Below are 20,049 nucleotides of genomic sequence, written 5' to 3'. Positions count from 1 at the left end.
CAAGCATAACAGCGATTGTGAGGATGGCACAGGACTGGGCAGTGTTTCGTTCTGTTGTACCCAGGGTCACTATGAGTTGGAACCTAACAACAACAGCTTCTTACACCCAGGCTATAAGGACTCCAACCCATGCTATTTTCTAGTCCTTAAATTTTTTTTGTTTATATTTACATTTCTATTTTTGGCATGGGGTGAGCTATGATACGATTTCGTCTTTTTTCAAGTATTTATTCAGTTGTTCCTACACCATTGTGTAAAAAATTCGTCTTTGCGCCAATGATTTAAGATGCCAGCCTTTATCGAATACGGAATTCCCATATGTACCTCAGTCTTTTTCTGGACTTTCTATTCTGTCCCCTGGTCCGTTCAGTCTACTTGTGTGGCAGAACCACATGTAAATATTTAATGTAAATAAAGATAATACGTACATATTTTAGATTCTGAGAGCTGGAATTTAAGTCTGTAGTTAGATATTTTTCATTTACCTCAATGTCTTTTTCTTTCTCAACCCCAGAAAATTTCCGCTGCTTGTGCACCCATGAAAAGGGCTTTGGCTTCAAGGGCAGCAGCTTCCACCGCATCATCCCCCAGTTCATGTGCCAGGGCGGCGATTTCACGAACCACAATGGCACCGGGGGCAAGTCCATCTATGGGAAGAAGTTTGATGATGAAAACTTTATCCTCAAACACACGGGACCAGGTAGGACCCAGTTGGTGTCTGTGGTGACTGAGGCTGGGCTAGGGTTAATGCTGTGGAGGACGCAATGACAGGTGCAGCTCTGAGGAGTCACAGCTACTGAACATGTGGGCAGTGTTCAGCCTTGCTGGGGTGGAGTAAGCTTTGGGCTTATGAAGGTTTTTTGTGTGTTTTTATTCAAGTTCATATAAGTCTCTTTTTATTACAAGAGAAAGGATCATAGAAGCCTGGTTCTGATACCACAGTGGTGTGTTGTTGTGATTGTTTTTGTAACTTTATTTTACATAATTTCACACTTACAGAAAGGTTCAAGAACCACACAGGAGCTTTTATAAGCCTTTCACCCAGATTCACCAGTCGTTTCCATTTGCGACCATTATTTTCTAGTTCTCTTTTTCTTTATATATTTATAGACAATGCACATTTTTTTCAGAGTCATTCGAGAATAAATTGGAGACCTCATGTGCCTTCATCACTAAATGCTTCAGTGTGTATTTCTTAAGAACAAGGGCACTTGCTTATGTTACCACAGCACGAGCTATCAAAATCAAGAAAACTCACACGCAGTGCTATTATCTAATCTACAGTGATTATTCAGATTCCATCCTTTGTCACAGTGATGTCCTCTCAGAGGCTTTCATAGTTGGCATACATTGGATACTTAGCCCGTACCCACTGTCCACCCCCATGTCCACGCTTCTGCATTGGCCTTGCTTGGATCCTGGGATCCATCACCGTACACACTTTCCTTACTTAGGCCTTCAAGCCCCACTGCCTTTCTCGTGATCTCATATTCACCCAGTACCAGCCTCCCTGTCTGCGGTGCTCACTAGTCCCCTTTGAGTTGAGAAATACAAGTCATAAGGGCGCCTTGAGCACTGCCCAGGGTCCTTTCAGGTTTCTCCAGTTAACTCTCTTCTCCTCACTCCTCAGACCTCCAGCATTGCCCTTGTACACTCTCAGTTGATGGTCTTGCTTCTTATTTCATTGAACAATAGAAGCAATCAAAAGAGAACGAAAATGTTTTCCCGTGGGCAGAGCCGCTAACCTGCCTGTGTGGTCCTCACTGATCTGCCTGCCTTCCTGAGACAGTGGTGAACCTCCCGGCTCCAATCTGAGGCCGGCCCTTGCCCTGGGACCCTGGGTCCTTCTCCTCCCTGTCCTGCGTCTTCCGTTTTACCCCGCGCACTGACTCACTCATTCCCATCCGTGTGGAAGCATGCTGCAGTGTTACCAGTCTTTAAAACAAATAAAACAACTCTCTGTTGATCCGTGTTCCCCTTCCAGCTACCACTCCAATTCTCTAGTCCCTTTTTGGCAGAAGTTCTTAAAAGAGATATGTAGCTCACTGCTTCCAGCGATGCTTTCATCTCCGCCCTATCTCACTCTCTTCAAGGATTCCAGCAGCCTTCATCTTGCCAGCAGTCAGTTCTCAGCCCTTTTCCCCAGCTCTTAGCAGCATTTGACACTGTTAATCACGCTCTCCTTGGACCTTGTTCTTCACTTGGCTGGCACAGCATCTCTCTCTCCTGATTTTCTTTATGCCTTTTTAATCGTGTATAAAATGGAGTTAGCCTCTAGGCTCAGATCATATAAACAAGTTTTTCTTACCTACGTGAACGCTTGTCGGGGAACTTGAAAGTCCAAGAAGATTTAGAATAACTCTTCGTTGGGTGGGATATTGCTGGGCATCTCGATTCCCTGGCCCCTACCCACTAATGCCACCAAAGCTAGTAAACCAAAAACTCACTGCCATTGAGTCACCAGTGGAAAAAACAACAAAATCAAACCCGTCTTTGAGTCGATTCTGACTCGGAGTGACTCTGTAGGACAGAGTAGAACTGCATCATAGGGTTTCCTAGGCTGAAATTTTTATGGAAGCAGACTGCCGCATCTTCTTCCTGTGGAGTGGCTGGTGGGTTCGAACCACCTACCTTTCGGTTAGCAGCCAAGCACTTAAGCACTGTGTCACCAGCACCGCCGGTATCACAACAAAAACCTGTTGCCATTCAGTTGATTTTGACCTGTAGCAACCCTATAGGGCAGAGTAGAATTGGCCCGTAGGGTTTTCAAGGCTAAATCTTTATGGAAGCAGACTGCCACATCTTTCTCCTGTAGAACAGCTGGGGGGTTCGAACCACAATTGCTTAATCACTCTGCATCAGGGCTCTTTCAACAAAAAGCATACCCTGAAATTTCCAGGTAGTCCCTGTTGTTTTTAGGTGCTGTCTGGCTGGTTCTGACTCATAGCAACCTTGTGCACTACAGAATGAAACACCATCTGGTCCTGCAGCATCCTCACAATTGTTGTTACGCTTCAGCCCATTTTTGTAGCCACTGTGTGTCTTTCCATCTCATTGAGGGTCTTCGTCTTTTTTGGTGACCCTCTACCAAGCATAATGTCTTTCTCCAGAGACTGATCCCTCCTGATAACATGTCTAAAGTATGTGAGATGAAGTCCTCACCATCCTTACTTTTAAGGAGCATTTTGGCTGTACGTCCTCCAAAAAAGGTGTATTCATTCTTTTGGCAGTCCACGGTATATTCAGTATTCTTGACGAACACCACCATTCAAAGGCGTCAGTTCTTTTTCGGTCTTCCTTATTCATTGTCCAGCTTTCGCATGAATACGAGGCGACTGAAAACACCATGGCTTGGGTCAGGCACACCTAAGTCCTCAAGGTAACACCTTTGCTTTGCAACACTTTAAAGAGATCTTTTGCAGGTGGTTTGCCCAATGCAATGTGTCTTTTGATTTCTTGACTGCTGCTTCCATGGGCGTTGATTGCGGATCCCAGTAAAATGAAATCCTCGACAACTTCAGTCTTTTCTCCATTTATCATGCTGTTGCTTTTTGGTCCAGGTGTGAGGATTTTTGTTTTCCTTATGTTGAGCTGTAATCCATACTAAAGGCTGTGGTCTTTGATCTTCACCAGCAAGTGCTTCAAGTCCTCTTCACTTTCAGCAAGCAGGGTTGTGTCATCTGCATAACACAGGTTGTTAATGAGTCTTCCTCAAATTCTGATGCCCTGTTCTTCTTCATATAGTCCATCCTTTTGGATTATTTGCTTAGCATCCAGATTGAATAGGTATGATGAAAGAATACAACCCTGATGCACACCTTTCCTGACTTTAAACCATGCGGTATCCCCTTGTTCTGTCCGAACAACTGCTTCTTGATCCATGTACAGATTCCTCATGAGCACAGGTGAGTGTTCCAGGATTCCCATTCTCCACAGTGTTATCCATAATTCGTTATCATCCACACAGTCGAATGCGTTTGCATAGTCGATAAAACACAGGTAAACACCTTTCTGGTATTGTCTACTTTCAGCCAGGATCCATCTGACATCAGCAGACATCAGCAGTGATACCCCGCTGGTTCCATGAACTCTTCTAAATCCAGCTTGAATTTCTGGCAGTTACCTGTCAGTATACTGCTGCAGCTGCTTTTTAATGATCTTTGGCAAAATTTTGCTTGCATATGATATTAATGATGTTATTCAATAATTTCCACATTCAGTTGGATCACCTTTCATGGGAATAGGCATAAATATGGATCTCTTCCAGTCGGTTGGCCAAGTAGCTATCTTCCAGATTTCTTGATATAGATGAGTGAGCGCTTCCAGCGCTGTATTTGTTGAAACATATCAATTGGTATTCTGTCAATTCCCGGAGCCTTGTTTTTCACCAGTTTCTTCAGTGCAGCTTGGACTTCTTCCTTCAGTACCATTGGTTCCTGATCATATGTTAGCTCCTGAAATGGTAGAACGTCAACCAGTTTTTTTTTGGTATAGTGACTCTGTATGTTCCTTCCATTTTCTTTTGATGCTTCTTATGTCGTTTAATATTTTCTCTGTAGAATCCTTCAGTATTGCAACTCGAGGCTTGAATTTTTTCTTCAGTTCTTTCAGCTTTAGAAATGCCAAGCATTCTTCCCTTTTGGTTTTCTGTCTCCAGGTCTTTGCACATGTCATCATAATACTTTGTCTTCTCAAGTCACCCTGTGAAATCTTCTCTTCAGCTTTTACTTCACCATTTCTTCGTTTTGCTTTAGCTACTTCACATTCAAGAGCAAGTTTCAGAGTCTGTTCTGACATCCATTTAGGTCTTTTCTTTCTCTCCTGTGTTTTTAATGACCTCTTGCTTTCTTCATGTGTCATGTCCTTGATGTCATTCCACAACTCATCTGGTCTTCAGTCATTAGTGTTCAAAATGTCAAATGTATTCTTGAGACGGTCTCTAAATTCAGGTGGTATATACTCAAGGTCGTACTTTGGCTCTCGTGGACTTGTTCTAATTTTCTTCAGTTTCACCTTGAACTTGCATATGAGCAGTTGATGATCTGATCTGCCGTCAGCCCCTGGCCTCGTTCTGATTGATGATTTTGAGCTTTTTCATTGTCTCTTTGCACAAATGTAGTCAATTTGATTCCTGTGTATTCCTCTGGCAAGGTCCACATATATTAAAATTAAAAAAAATTTTTTTTTTTTAGTCACCATTTATGTTGTTGAAAAAAGGTACTTGCAGTGAAGGAGTTGTTGGTCTTGAAAAATTTGATCATGTGATCTCCAGCATTGTTTCTAACACCAAGGCCATATTTTTCAACTACAGATCCATCTTCTTTGTTTCCAACTTTCTCATTCCAGTCACCAGTAATTATCAGTGCATCCTGATTGCATGTGAGATCAATTTCAGACTGCAGAAGTTGGTGAAAATCTTCAGTTTCTTCATCTTTGGCCTTAGTGGTTGGTGCGTAAATTTGGAAATAGTCGTATTAACTGGTCTTCCTTGTAGGCATATGGATATTATCCTATCACTGATAGCATTGTACTTCAGGATAGATCTTGAAATGTTCTTTTTGACAATGAATGTAACGCCATTCCTTTTCAAGTTGTTTTTCCTGGCATAATAGACCACGTGATTGTCCTATTCGAAATGATCAATACCAGTCCATTTCAGCTCACTAATGCCTAAGATATCGATGTTTTTGTGTTCCATTTCATTTTTGACGATTTCCAATTTTCCTAGATTCATAGTTCATACATTCCAAGTTCCAGTATTACCCTATTGAGAACCACTGGCCCAGGCAAACACATCCAGTCCAGGGCTTTCAGTAATATCCATAAATTAATCATTTTGGCTATTATAAATAATGCTGTGAAGATTTGTGTACAAGATTTTATGTGGACATGTGTTTTCATTTCTCCTGGGTCTGTACTTAGGAGCAGAGTTGCTGGGTCATATAACTCTATTGTTAACATTTTGAGGAACTGCCAGTGTGTTTTCCAAAGCGGCTGCACCATTTTACATTCCATCATCTATACATGATGGTTCCAATTTTCTGTATCCTTGTTATTATCTGTCTTTTTTATTACAGCCATTCTAGTGTGTGTGTGGCACTTGACTGCTAACCAAAAGGTTGAGTCCACTCAGAGGAGCCTCGGAAGAAAGCCTGGCAGTCTGCTTCTGAGAAGTCAGCCGTTGCTATGGGGCACAGTTCTACTCTGACACACATGGGGTCCTCATGAGTCAGAATCAACTTGACTGCAACTAAAAAAAAAAAAACAACTAGTGTGGTTTTTTTTTTTCGTGTGTGGAAGCCCTATGGGGCAGTTCTACTCTGTCCTATAGGGTTGCTATGAGATGGCAACAGATTTGGTTTTGGTTTGGTGTAATAGTATCTCACTATGGTTTATATTTGCATTTTCCTGATGACTAATAATGTTGAGTATCTTTTCGTGTGCTTGTTGGTCGTTTGTGTATCTTCTTTGGAAAAATGTCTATTTAAATCCTTTACCCATTTTTTAAATTGGGTTTTCTTTTTATCACTGAATTCTTTATATATTCCATATATAAGTCTCCTACCAGGTAAATGATTTGCAAATGTTTTCTCTCATTCCGTAGCCTGTTTTTCACTTTCTCGATGGTGTCCCTTGAAGCACAAGGGTTTTGAATTTTGATGAAGTCCACTTTGTTTTTTCTTTTGTTACTTGTGCTTTTGGTGTCATATCTAATTTTCTTCAAAGAGTTTTATGGCTTTAGCTCTTTGATTCATTTTGAGTTAACTTTTGTGTGTGGTGTGAAGAAGGGGTCCAAGTTCTTTCTTTTGCACACAGATATTCAGTTGTTTCAGCACCGTTTGTTGAAGAGACTTCTTTCCCTGTTTAATTGTCTTGGCACTCTTGTCAAAAATCAGTTGACCGACCATAAATGTAAGGGTTTATTACTGGACTGTCAGTTCTGTTCCATTGATTCTCTGTGTCTTTTCTTATGCCAGTACCACACCCTCTTAAGTTCTGAGGCTTTGTAATAAGTTTTGAAATCGGGAAGTGTGAGTCCTCCAACTTTGTTCTTCTTTTTCAAGCTTGTTTTGACTATTATGGGTTCCTTGCATTTCCATATGAATTTAGGATCACTTTGTCAATTTTTGCAAAACAGCTAGCTGGAATTTTGATAGGGTTTGCCTTGAATCCACAGATGAATTTGGAGAGTATTGCCGTCTTAAAAATAATATGTCTTCTAATCCATGAACATAGAATCTTTCCATCTGTTTAGGTCTTCAGCTTCTTACAACAATGTTTTATCGTTTCCAGAGTGTAAGTTTGATACTTTAAAAAAAAATTTATTCCTAAGTATTTTATTCTTTCTGATGCTCTTATAATTGGGATGGTTTTCTTGATTTCATTTTCAGACTGTTCATCGCTAGTGTATAGAAACTGAATAGACTTTTATATATTAATCTTGTATCCTGCTGCCTTGCTGAACTCATTTATTAGTTCTCATAGTGTTTTAGTGGATTTCTGAGAATTTATTATGTATGAGATCATGTCATCTGCGAATACAGATAGTTTACATCTTCCTTTTAAATCTAGATGCCACCTTTTCATTTTCTTGCCTAGTTGCCATGTCTAGAACCTCCAGTGCAGTGTTGAATAGAGGTGCTGAGAGCAGACGTCTGTGTGTTTCTGATCACAGGGAGACAGTGTTCAGTCTTTTACCATGTGGTTTTTCATAGATGAAGAACCAGGCTGAGGAAGTTCTTCTCCATTCCTAGTTTGTTGAGTGTTTTTATCACGAAAGGGTGCTGGATTTTGTCATGCTTTTCACCATCTATTGATATGATCATGTGCTTTTGTTCTTCTGTAGCTTTGGTGTATTACATTGATTGGTTTTTGGGTGTTAAACCAGCCTTGCATTCCTGAGATAAATCCACAGTTATCTTTTGAGTGACTCTTTCACTAGGCTGAGCTCTACCACAGGGCTGGGGACTGTTTTGCTCACCATTGTCCCCAGGGTTCAACAGGGGCCTGATTATAAAGTAGACACTTAACAGATATTTGTGAAATAAATGAAAGAACAAATCAGTATTAGTTGAATGAATGACAAGCTGAACACACCCTAGTGGGCTGTGCGTCCAGTTTCTGAGCCTGCCTGGCTGCAGGGCCATAGACAGGTCTGCACAGATGTCCTCCGAGGCTGGGAGCCGGGGGCACAGGGAGCCAGTGTGGTTGTTCCCTCCCTCAGGCCTTCTCTCCATGGCCAACTCCGGTCCAAACACCAACGGCTCCCAGTTCTTCCTGACGTGTGACAAGACAGACTGGCTGGATGGCAAGCACGTGGTGTTTGGGGAGGTCACCGAAGGCCTGGATATCCTGCGGCAGATTGAGGTAGGTGGTCGGAACGAGCCTCCTCCTCCCCTGCCCTTGGTGCACAGCCTTGTGCGGGAGCTGAGGGGCGCTCCCTCTGAGGGGACAGGTTCCAGGGTGGGAGTGGGCAGGTGGGATGGGTACCCTAAGCAGCTCTTTACCCCCACCTCCTCCCTCCCCTGATTCCTCCTCTCCTGTTCTGCACGAAGGCCCAGGGCAGCAAGGATGGGAAGCCAAAGCAGAAAGTGATCATTGCCGACTGTGGAGAGTATGTATGATCCGGCACTTTCTCTGCTCTGCCCTGTGCCCTCTCCCTGCTCCTGCCCCGTGTCCAGGGGAACCAGCAGGGAGCCCTTCTTTGGTGACAGCTTAGAGTAGCTCCTTCGCAGAGTGTGGCTGTGGTCACAAGGAGCTAGTGCAGGCACCTACCTGCAGGCACCCACTGTGGACAGTTACTGACTTTGCCAGGCCTTTGCTGCCAAGGCCTCTCCTGGGCCTGCTGGGATGTTTTCTTCTGGTAAAATAAATCCTAGTTCTTGTACTGCCGTCTGCTGGCTGGGTCCCACATATTTTCAGAGGTTGACCACTGCGACTGGATTGTCTGCCTAGATGGGCCACAGCACCTGCCCGCCGCTTCTCTCTCTTCCCGCGGGCTGAGTCCCTGAGAAGACACCTTTGTTGGACCATTGCAGGGCATTGGAAGTCAAAACCAGTGTAGAAGTGCCTCTGTCTTTCTGTCTTCTGCTGTCAGGCAGAAGAGTTAGGTCAGTCAGACAGCAGCCCAGTCGTTGTGCCAACTGACTCTAATGGGAACCTGTAATCAGTCTAAGGGATCCACTTGCTCTTGATTCATTCACTGAAAAGTAGTGAGGATTTTATTATCAGAGTGCTCAGTGCACTTCTTCTGCCAGGCACTGTGCTTGGTGCTGGGGAGACAATAAGAAACAAGACAAGAGTTGGTGCCTCTCTGACCCCTCACCCTCTTCCTGTCTGGAACATGCAGTCTTCCATCTCCGTCTGCAGCTTTGCTAGGCTGGCCTCTGGTCTTCTACCTCATGCATCTCTCATGTGCTGAGCTGAGCCTGGCCCCATCAGTCACCTTAGCCTCCTCCAGGGCTGCCACCTGCTCCCCTGCCACCTCCCAGTATCTCTGGCTGGCGTTGAGTCTCTCCTCAGAAACCACTGGGCTGGGCTGGCCTCTCAGCCTGTGTTCTCATTTTGGGTTGAGATCAGAAGGGAAGAAGTCTGCTGCCCCTTGCCAGGGGACCCTAGGCCAGCTTCTGTGGAGGATGGCATGCCAGCCTTGCCTCTGGCTGCTCCCTCAGCTGGGAGCCACTGTTCCTGTCACAGGGCCTTGCCCCTTGATGTAAGTGTCTCTCCCCTTGCCGCCGAGTGTCAGGACAGGCAGCAGTGAGGCCAGGACCATGCCTGCTCTGCAGGGCTGGTGTGTTACCCAGGAGAGAAGAGGATGTGTGCCAAGTACTCAACGTGGGGGCCGCAGGGGTAGGGGGAGAGCAGGCTGGCCCAGGGCCGCAGGAGGGACTGGTCATATGACCCTGTGGAACGGACTTTTCCTGGGAGGACCTCATCACTTACTGTACCTCCCTTAGTTGCTGTGGGAACGGGGGCAGTCCAGAGAGCCCAGTGGGAGAGGAACCATTGGGTGGCAACTGCCCACCTGGCACTGCAGGGCTTCCCCAGGTGTTATCTCAGGGCCCACCTCAGGACCCATGTACAGGTGGTTACCTGAGCCTCAGAGAGGAGGTGCCTGTCCGCAGACATCCAGCTCCTTCAGCAGAGCTGTGCCTCCTGCTTGCACCAAGTGCTACAGAGAGGAAGAGAAAGTTACAAGTCCAGGGATTTGGGGTTAGTAGGCAGCCCATGCTCCTGGCCTCCTGAGTCCTGGGTGCTGTACAGATGCGGGGTCACAGAGCCTCACAACCTTCTCTGGAAGGAATTGTGAGACCTGTTGTGTGAGAAAACTAGGGCTCATATGGAGAACTCAAGTGATGGAATGCTACGGAAAATTGTTTTCAAAGAATATTTAATAGCAAATTTTCAAAATATACATCAAATAAAGCAAGTCATCAAACAGTACATAGAGTATGATCCTAACTCTGTAAAATGTCTATTCTATGTAAAGACAAAAACACCCGCCAAGAAGAAAGACTGGAAGGAATTATTAACACTGTTCTCTCTGTGGTGGTTTCGTAGGTGGTTGTATTCTGTGTTTGTTACTTTCAAAATTTTCCCCGGCACATATAATTTTTTTTAAGACAGAAAAAAAAGTTTTTTTTATTTTAAAGAGGGTCAGATCCTTGGTCAAGGCTTCCCACTAAGAAGAGAAACCTTAAATAGAAAGTTTTCCCCTTCAGCTTCCCACAGGGCACCATGGGCGCTGTGCCTGCTAGCAGGACTGCGAGATGCCAGCATCTCTGAGAGCACAAGGGCAGGGCACTGCCATGCCCCGAGCAGAGGCCGACGCATTGCTGGTCACCCCCATGGCAGGTGCAAGGCCTCACCTCATCCCAAGGGATGACCCAGTTTAGAATCTAGGAAGAGCAGAGCTTTGAAGTAACTACAGCAGCAACTCCAGGATACATCCTTGGAGAATTGAGTTTTAATATGAAGGCACTCAGGAGAGGCTCAGAAGTTGCAAGTTCATTTAAAATATGACCACTAACAGAATACTAGTTATTTAACGCATCTGTGCAGACACCGTGCTGAGTGCCCTGTGGACAAATCCGGCCCCCGGATTGGGGCACAAGCAGCAGCCTCAGACGCTGTGTCATTTAGTCAAAAGGCAGAGAATTCCACACCAGGTCTACTTGTTCGCTCCTTCCCTGTGACTTCGTAGGGAATTTCTCCAAAGCGTGTTACCCACGTCCCTACACAGAGACACATTAGAGAATGTCATTTGTGTGGTGACCTGGCACTGGGGCCAGTGCAGCATTTGTGAAGATGTCCCTGGGGTGTTTGAGGTGGACAAAGCCATTTGCCCCCGCTGAGTGGTCCTTGGTGAACTTCCTTCCTGTCATCGCTTATCTATTGCTGTCAGTGGGCCTGAGCTGACTGCCCTCATTTATCCTCCTGATGTGCAGCCTCGAGTGTTATCTGGGCTGCAGAGGCAGCAGGTAGACAAGCTTGTCGTGGTAACTGGATCTGAGCCCAAATGACCCTGCCTCATGGGCTTTGTGTCTGCAATTGCCTCACTTCCCTGAGGCCTTTTCTATTCATTTTCTTTGGTGGCTGCCTGGGTGGCTGTGGGCGCTGGAAGTCTGTCAGGAAAGCCGCAGCTTACAAGGAGTATCATGGTGCTTATGTTCCTGCTCTGCGCGCCGATGGGCAAGGCCAAGTCTGCGCTTTCAAAGCATTCCTTTGTCGAGCTCCTGGCACCCCCCCTCCCCCCACCACCCGGTTGTGTGCTGGGCATTGAAGACACCAAACGTTGACATTTAGTTGTCAAGTAATCAGCTAATTTCCAAGCCTCTGCTGTCCTTGATGTTGGGAGGAGAGCTGTCAAGTAAGGTCCTGAAACAGCAGGTGGACAGCATGTCACATGGCAGCCTTCTGTGAGTGGAGATGCAGCTGTGGATTCTCCGGCTGTGAGTGAGGACAGGATAGGGTGGCAAGCAGATTCTTTGGCTGGAAGGGCCTCTGGAGATGAGAGTCCCATATCCTCATGTCACAGATGGGAAACTGAAGCATGGATATGGAAGGGGACTTGTCCAGACACCAAGCAAGTCAGTGGCTGATCTGGAACCAGATACAGGTCTCACATCTGGGCCAGTGTCACGTCCTACACCTGCCAGCTTGTGCTTGACGCCCTAGGCTGATGGGCAACTCAGTTGACAGGTGGGCCCGCCCTCTGTGCAGCAGAGGGTCTCCCAGGTCCAGGTGGAGGGGCTGCTGTCCTGCAGCACAGCCCCTGCCCTGCCAGACCTGCTCTCCTGGAGGTCCCTCCTCGGAGATGCGCATCCCTGGGCAGGGCCTGTGGACAGGGCGGGCCCAGGAGCTGCTTTTAATGACGGTATTTCAGGGTTTGTGCAGCTGGATGTTGTCTGCACCAGCAGGTTAATTACAGGCTTAGCGAGTCAGAAATCAAATAAACACTCCAGCTCCCAGCAGCTGTTCCAAGAACTGTGGTTTCCCGGAACACTGGAAGCTGAGACAAACCTCCCTACCCAGCTCAGCTTAATTACTGCCTGTCACTCCCCTGGGACAGGGGCCTTTTTGGCTCACAGGCCCCAAGAACCAGGACAGGGCTCCTGGGCACACAGGTGACACAGACTGATGACTAGTTTGTTCTTAATGCCTAGAAGCTGGTGGGCACTGGCTTACCCTCCCTTGCATCCTGCCTGGCCACAGGCTGCCCAGCCCTTTCATGCTCTGTGGGGAATGGACTGCTCCTGCGCAGGGTTTGTTCCAACTATGAATGGTTGGTAGTGGCTGTTTGGAGCTCTTCTGTGGAGGGTTTTGAGGCCTGTCTGGGTTTGGTGGAGAAAGAATCCAGGTTGATTAGTGATGTTGGCCATGGCCGAGCATGTAGGAAATGGTATCATCTGTGCTGTGCCAGCCCAGACCACTCATAGCAGCTGCTGTCCTTGCTTCTGCCAAGAGTTAGCTTTGTCTCAGTGCTGGGCTCCAAAAGGGTCAACATGGTGGAGGTGGTTGAGGGAGCTGGAAGCCCCAAGTTCTTAGGTTTTCTGCGGGGTCACATCTCTTCCCCAGGCAGCAGCAGGGACAGGCCCAGCATAGGAAGATGGAAAGACAAATGCCATCAAACATCCCCATTGGCTTCAGCCTTAGGTCATGAGGCCCATCCAGCTTGTTCTGTTTCTGACCTATATGCTTCACTGTGTCTGGAGGCCAAGTTATGAGTCCAAGAAGACACTGTGCTGAGGCATGTCCATTTTGTCTAATTATGCCCTTGGGAAGGGGAAGACCCCCTGACTGCCCACACCCAAACCTTGTGGTGAAGGGTGGAAAGCCTGAGCCAGCCAACCTTGGGAATCAGATGCTCCTTGGACTTCCCTGGCTTGGCCACAGACAGGTCCCAAGATAGATAGGACTTTGGTGCTGACCCCAGGCGCCCCCATCAGCACACACCTCCATGGCTGCTGTGTGCCTTAGGCTCACCAGGATTGGGGAAGGACAGTCTCCCACAAACCCCAGGGTAAGAGGAACAGAGGGTCCTGGAGAAGACCAGAGCCCTGGCAGGAAGTGGGCAGGGGATTGTGCTGACCTCAGAGGGCCCTCCCTCCCACCCCTGCCTGAAGTATGACTGCATTTGAGGGCTTCCTGCCTGGAGAGGGGCCTGACTAGGTGGGGCAGGAAGGCTGCAGCAGGCCCAGGCGGGTGTGGCCTCAGTGGCAGCCACAGGCCTTGACCACCATGTTGCGGTGCTTGCGCAGGATGACGTTGTTGCTGCTGTCGTAGTAGAGCACGGAGGTGGCGCTCAGCTTGATGGGCGCACAGCACGCCTTGGGGACGGCCTCAGGCTTCATCAGGTGCACCTGGCCAGGGAGGGCAGCAGCAGAGGCATGAGCAGGGTAGCCTCCTCTGAGGACGCTCCAAACCCCCAGCTCCCACCTGCTCCCTGCACAGGCTCCAGCTTAAAGCTCTCTGGCCCTGCACGCTCCATCCTCTCCTGCACCCAGACCAGGTGCTAATAGGCATGACTGACCCTGCCACTGCCCTCCTGGGCCCTTCATCTCCCCCCACTACCCTCAGGGCTCAGCCTGCCACTGCCCTCCTGGGGCCCTTCACCAACCCGCCCCCCGCAACCCTCAGGGCTCAGCCTGAGCCCCTGGCTTGGCGGTCCAGGCCCCACACACTTGCCTCACTGCTCCGTGGACCTCCAGCCTGTGCCCTGCCATGTCCACCCCCTTCAGACATAGAAAGCCCGCTGTTCCCCAACACACCATTCACCTGGTGCCTGAGTCTGGTGCCTGGAACTTCTCTGCAGGACCTCCTCTGGGATTCCTCTACTCTGTCCTTCTCTGTATCCCTGATCATGTCTTGTCATGATCTGTTTGTGGGTCTGTCTCCCTCTCCAGAGGGTGAGCCAGTAAATGTTCATGGAACATTCTAGACATTCAGGGTTCACTTTTGATGTGTTTGGCACTATTATCTCTCAAAGTATTTTCTGCTTTCATGACAACTTCTTTGGCAAGCGCTGCTCTGTGCAGATGAGGAAACTGAGGCACAGGGACCACAGGGCGCATCCAGAGTCACATGCCATTGATGGTGTGGCCAGGATGGGGCCCAGGATGTGAGCTCTCCACCACACCCCAGAACAGCTTTCACCCACCACAATAGCCTGACTGAATGAGCCAGTCATTTTCAGCCTCCATAAAAATACTGGTGCTGAGACTTGGCTGGATGAGCTGCCGTTTACGCTGAAGTTCCGCACGGTCAGCACCACTGTCCATCAAGAGACATGGAGACAGGAGGAAACCTGCTCCTGGCAGTGCATGTGGGCTGCTGAGCTGGCCAGGACCTCCAGCCCTCACAGGTGCTGCTGCTGTGCAGGACCCAGACAAAGCTGTCTGACGGGGCCTCTCCCACAGCCCAGCCTCCTCATCCCTGTCGCCCCCATCACCTTTGTCTGGAAGCCCCAGCAAGGTCTCTCCAGGGATGCCCACCCAGACTGGGACACAGGGCCGCTGCTCCCCACTTTCCAGTCTCCCCATGTGGGGCTGGGCTCTCGGCATTTATGGGCCCATCTGAAGAGGCCAGGAGACACCACCCACCAGTGCTGGCCACGGGGCTCTAAGGCTGGGAACTGGGGAGGGTCTCTGCTGAGCTGGGACACTCGAGAGAGAAGTGAGCACCACCAGGCACTGCCATTCTGCGACTCCCCACCCAAGAGCAGAGCTTTGTCAGATGAGTGACAAAAAGAGACACAGCCTTTTATATCGTCCAGAACCGAAAAGAATGTGGAGTCTAATGTGTTACTTCATTCCATTCATTTTTGAGGCATGAATATGTGGGATACCAAATCAGCGCTCTTGGGTACAAACTGCACGTGTTTGGGCCCCTCAGTTTTCTCCTCTGTCAAGTGGGTATAGTGATACTTTTCTCGTTTCCAACAAAAACATTTCTCTGACACTGGCCTTGTCCAGCCCTTCCAGCATGGAAAACGTAGAAATATCCCAGACACAGACGCTGCTTTCACGGTCTCAGTGGAGAGTGATGGGACACAGAGCAAAACATTTCAATAAACTACCAGCACAGTGATAAAAGTGGGCCCACAGTGCTCCAGGAGCATGAGTTGCTGACCACCTGTGCCCTCCCCTGGGGGAGGCGTGCACCACTCAGGGTGCCCAGAGACAAGGGTCCTGGGACGTGCGGGCAGGGGGATAGGTTGGGTGAAGGGGCCTGCAGAATGGCTAATGAGGGGCCTTTCACATCTTCGATGTGAAAAACAGATGAAGTTGTGCACCACAGATAAATTTGTAGGCACAAGTAAGGCCGTGCGTACCCTGCTTACTGGATAATCCGTCGCTGGATATAACTACCCACCTGATATCACCACTTGAAGATCTAATAGGATCTCAAACATATCTGCTGAAGAAGAACTACCGATTTCCACCAATCCTCCCCTCAACCCTAATGACAATACTGCCCCGTGCCAGGCCTTCCCTGTCCTTGGTAAATGAGGGCCTCGTCTACCCACGTTGCTCAGGCCACACACCCAGAAGGCACCTGATCCTCTGCTTCCCCACTCCCTCTATCCGCTCCATGGGAGAGAGTCCCGTTGGTCTACTTCCACTATCTATGCTCCTTTGACCACTTCTCACCTCCCACCCAGCCACCCTGTCCAAGCTGCCACCAGCTCTTGTCAGGAACCACAGCAGCTGCCTCACTGTTCTCCCTGCCTCCTCCACCCTCAACCCCCTATGGTCCATCCTTTCCACAGTGGCCAGAGAGATCCTTGTAGAGAGGCAGATCATGACACTGCTGCTTAAACACTCCAGCAACTTCTCGGTTCACTTGAACTAAAATTCACCATCCTGACTGGGGACCACAGGCCCTCCGTGACCCGGCCCTGCCCACCTTCAACTTCACCTCCCTCCCCTTCGCTTACTCTATGCCAGCCCTGCCTCCCTGCTGACCCTGAACCCATCAAGCTCCTTATTGTCTTAAGGACTGTGATGGATAATTTTATGTGTCAACTTGATTGATTGATTCTCGGTGGTTTGCTCAGATGATGAACTATGTGATGTGATGTGATGTAATCACCATCCACGATGTGATCAGCCAATCAGTTGAAAGGGGAGTTTCCTGAGGTGTGTGGTCTGCTTCCAGAATATAAGTGGATATTCTGGCAGAACGTGCGCTCTCTCGACCCTGCACTCTTGTACTTGCCTGATCTCTGGATCATAGGATGTGAGCCAGCAGAGGTATCCCGCCTGCTGTCTGACCTGCTTATTTTGGATTCCCCAGCCCCCATAATCCCATGAGCCAGCAGAGGTCTCCCACCTGCTGCCTGGCCTATGGATTTGGGACTTGTCAGGCCCCACAATTGTGTGAGCCATTTTCTTGAAGTAAATCTCTCTCTATATATACACATACATCTTACTGGTTTTGCTCCTCTAGAAAACCCAACTAAGATGGGGCTTTTGTACTCATTCCAAGTCTCCCTGGAACATTCTCCCTCCAGCTCTTGACTTGCTCCTCCTCCTGCAGCGGCCCCGCCCAGTCTCCCTCTGCTGAGTGGCCCACACTCCTTTTCCTCACAGAAGGCATCAAGTCCCCTTTGTCTGTGAGTTCAGGGCAGCAGCCCCAGCAGGCAGGGTCTGTCTGGTGTGTTGCCCAGCACACATGGGGTGCTCACATCTATGGCTGAGGGCCTGGGCCAAGGTGGTGACAGAGCGGCATGGAGGGGACAGATTCTTGGGAGTGCAGGTGAGATTGTCACACCTGATAACCCCCGACAGGGGCCGTGGGAACCACATCACATAGGAGACAGGCTGGGCAGGATTGCTCCACTCGTGTCTTAGCATCACCCGGAGCTTTTCCAAAGGAAGTCAACTGCTGGGTGCCCAACAAACCCCATCAGACCCTTGGGAAAATAAGCATTAGCATAACATCAAAGCTGCTTTTGTTAATCCGTTTGCTCTCAATCTAAGACATTGATTGAGTCTAGAAAAACATAAGGCTCTGGGATCCTAGGAACTAGGATTCCAGGTTAAACGTTCTAGAAAGACGATTCAACACCAGAATCAACAAACACAGAAAGAACTAACAATAAGCAGGAGCAACAATGTTCCCATGAGAAAAAACTTCAAGCATTTAAAGTTCCCTCAGAACCTGGGGCATCAAAAAGCATACAGTCTATAGAAACCACGAGGAGCTAGGAAAGGACTAGGGAAAAGTCCGTGAAAGGAAACTGAGGAGCAGAGAGCCACAGCCCACAGCACGTTAGTGCCACACCCTAGCGTTCCCTGGCACACGCCAAGGCGGAGGCACACGCCAAGACGGAGGGTGTGCAGAGGTACACGCCATGAGAGGGTGTGTAGAGGCACACGCACAATGCTCACACTGCGTGTACATGCATCACAGGAAGGCAGCGCACACCGGTGCATGTGGGCAGACGTGTGCTAAGTCCACACAGGTACCAGGTGTGTGTGCATGTCTGTTACATATGTCTGTGTATCTGACCGCATGGAGGTGTGCCTGAGTCCACGAATGTCCCATGTGTGCAAGTACTGTGCGTAGATTGTGTGCGTGCATGGCTTTTTAGTCGATGTCTGAGGTGCATGTAGGTTCCGGTGTATTCTGTGTCAGATTCTATTGCAACGAAAACTCATTCACCTGCGGGCTGTACTGTATGAGCTCCCTCCCCCTGCCCCTGACTCCCACCCCCCACCCAGGGTGCAGGCAGGATGGGCGCAGTACTAACCAGGGACTGCAGGATGGCGTGGTTGGTGGCGTTCATGCAGGAGTCTAGCGGGAAGGCGCACTCCCCCTCACAGTAATAGGCCGAGTAGCCTTGGGGGGCAATGACCCAGTCCTGGTAGGGAGGGAAACAGTGAGTCCACCATGTGCCCCTCTAGGGCCCCTGGGCCAGCGCTGTCACAAGACAACTCGGGGCTGTGCCTCCCTGAGCCACAGGACCGATCAAACACCCTTGGGCCCCACCACCACCCCAGAGGCCTGAAAGCCCCTAAAGACCCTCAGTGGACAGGGCTAAGCACTGACCCCCCCATACCCTGTGAGCACCCCACCAGCCTCCCCCGCCCACCCGCCCCACGGCCACAGCTGTAGCTGCAGCAAACACACGGAGGCCCTGCCCACCCTGCCTGGGTGCCCTGTGGCAGCTCTGACATTTCAGTTGCCTGAGGATTCAGTCTTGCTCACTATAAAAGTAGCACATTCTCACTTTAGAAAACTTGGAAAATACCGAAGATAAAATACATAAAAAAGAAAAAATCACCCATAATTCTACCTCCTCTCTGGAGGCACACTTAGGATTGCAAGGTGGGGTTTGTCAATTAAGAAAGGAGCAGAGTCAGGAGTTACCAGCCAGCCCAGGTCCTGGAAGCTGACGTAGAGCTCGTGCCGCCGGCACACCTGACGCCCAACGGAGCCGTGGATGTCATCTGAGGGGACAGAGAATACAAGATCTTTTCTGGGGTCCAGCTCTGTCCAGCTACCCTGTGGGTGTTCCCATGGAAGGGGTCACCCTGACGGGCATATTTGTTAAATAAACAAATGATGGGAATCTAAAGCATCTGATCTCATAAAGCCCAACCCTGGAGCTCAGCTTATGCCACAATCCAGCTCAAGAGCGTTCGATGGCTCCCGATGACTGCTGAGTAACCCCACGCTCAGCCTGGCCCCTCCCCGTCAAAGAGGACCCTTGGCCACACCAAGGATGGAAGACAAGCACATCCTTTTTCCTCCAGAGACAGCTCCTGCACCCCACCCCCACCCTCTCCAGCCACATCCATTCCACACGTTCAAGTGTGCTCAGCTGAGGCCAGCAAAGGGCAGCACCCATGAAGCAGGGAACATGGCAGGTCAGGCCTGTCCCTGACACCAACGTGCTCTGCCCAGTGTGGCGACCTTCACATAAACAACTGCAGATCCTGCAAGTGTCCAAGGAAGAACCAAGGGCCAAGGGGGCCTGTAGCTGCCCAGAGGAAGGGGCGATTCACTCTGAGCGAGGTCTGGGGAAGGCTCCTGGAGAAGCCAGGGGAAAGCAGAGAGGGGACTTCCAGGTAGAAGGGTGGCCAGTGCAGAGGCTCAGAGCCTGAGAGAGGGGAGTGGCCAGTCACCCCGTGCATGGGGCAAAGGCTGGTGTTGGGAGAGGTGGCTGGAGGGAGACTGGTCACTTGAGCCATCCTGAGGGCCCAGAGGGCGCTGTCCCACCACCTGCCTCCTGCGCAGCCTCTCTAGGCAAACACCTGCCAGAGCTCAGAGCCAGGCCAGCCCCGGACCTCACCAAAGATGCCCGGGAGCCTGTGTGGCTGCGGCAGCTCATTGGTTTTCTTCAGCGGCCTCCTCTTCAGCGGCCTCACTGCCCGCGGGGCTCGGATGGGACTTGGGCTCACCCTGAAGAAAGTGACCACAAAGGGCTGTTTGGGGCGCGGCGCCCGGCTCCCCAGCAGACCGGCCAGGCCAGGGTCCACGCTGTGTCCTGAACAGAGAGAGGACAGAGGGCGGTCAGTGAGGGTGGTGTTCTTGCATGTG

The 20,049-nt window shown here is 49.4% G+C and overlaps 2 protein-coding genes across 10 annotated transcripts in view; one reads left to right on the top strand and one right to left on the bottom strand.

Annotated features, from left to right (window-relative positions):
* LOC100659162 (peptidyl-prolyl cis-trans isomerase E) overlaps window positions 1–10,443 on the top strand; it is a 28,242-nt gene extending 17,799 nt beyond the window's left edge. For all 9 annotated transcript variants that reach the window (XM_064281775.1, XM_023554563.1, XM_003415517.4 and 6 more), the window contains 3 exons: window positions 515–700; window positions 8,225–8,367; window positions 8,556–10,443. In XM_064281775.1, the coding sequence (XP_064137845.1) occupies window positions 515–700; window positions 8,225–8,367; window positions 8,556–8,624 (398 nt within the window). In that variant the 3' untranslated portion in view covers window positions 8,625–10,443. The remainder of the gene's footprint in view (window positions 1–514; window positions 701–8,224; window positions 8,368–8,555) is intronic.
* The window catches only part of BMP8A (bone morphogenetic protein 8a), a 37,958-nt gene continuing 28,341 nt past the window's right edge, over window positions 10,433–20,049 (bottom strand). Inside the window, exons 4-7 of the mRNA XM_003415516.3 lie at window positions 19,802–19,996; window positions 18,877–18,956; window positions 18,257–18,367; window positions 10,433–13,862 (exon numbers count right to left, since the gene is read on the bottom strand). Of these exons, the coding sequence (XP_003415564.1) occupies window positions 13,713–13,862; window positions 18,257–18,367; window positions 18,877–18,956; window positions 19,802–19,996 (536 nt within the window). The 3' untranslated portion in view covers window positions 10,433–13,712. The remainder of the gene's footprint in view (window positions 13,863–18,256; window positions 18,368–18,876; window positions 18,957–19,801; window positions 19,997–20,049) is intronic.

Source organism: Loxodonta africana, chromosome 3, assembly GCF_030014295.1.
Source record: "Loxodonta africana isolate mLoxAfr1 chromosome 3, mLoxAfr1.hap2, whole genome shotgun sequence".
NCBI classification, from domain to species: domain Eukaryota; kingdom Metazoa; phylum Chordata; class Mammalia; order Proboscidea; family Elephantidae; genus Loxodonta; species Loxodonta africana.
This window is presented reverse-complemented; position numbering and strand designations above follow the sequence as displayed.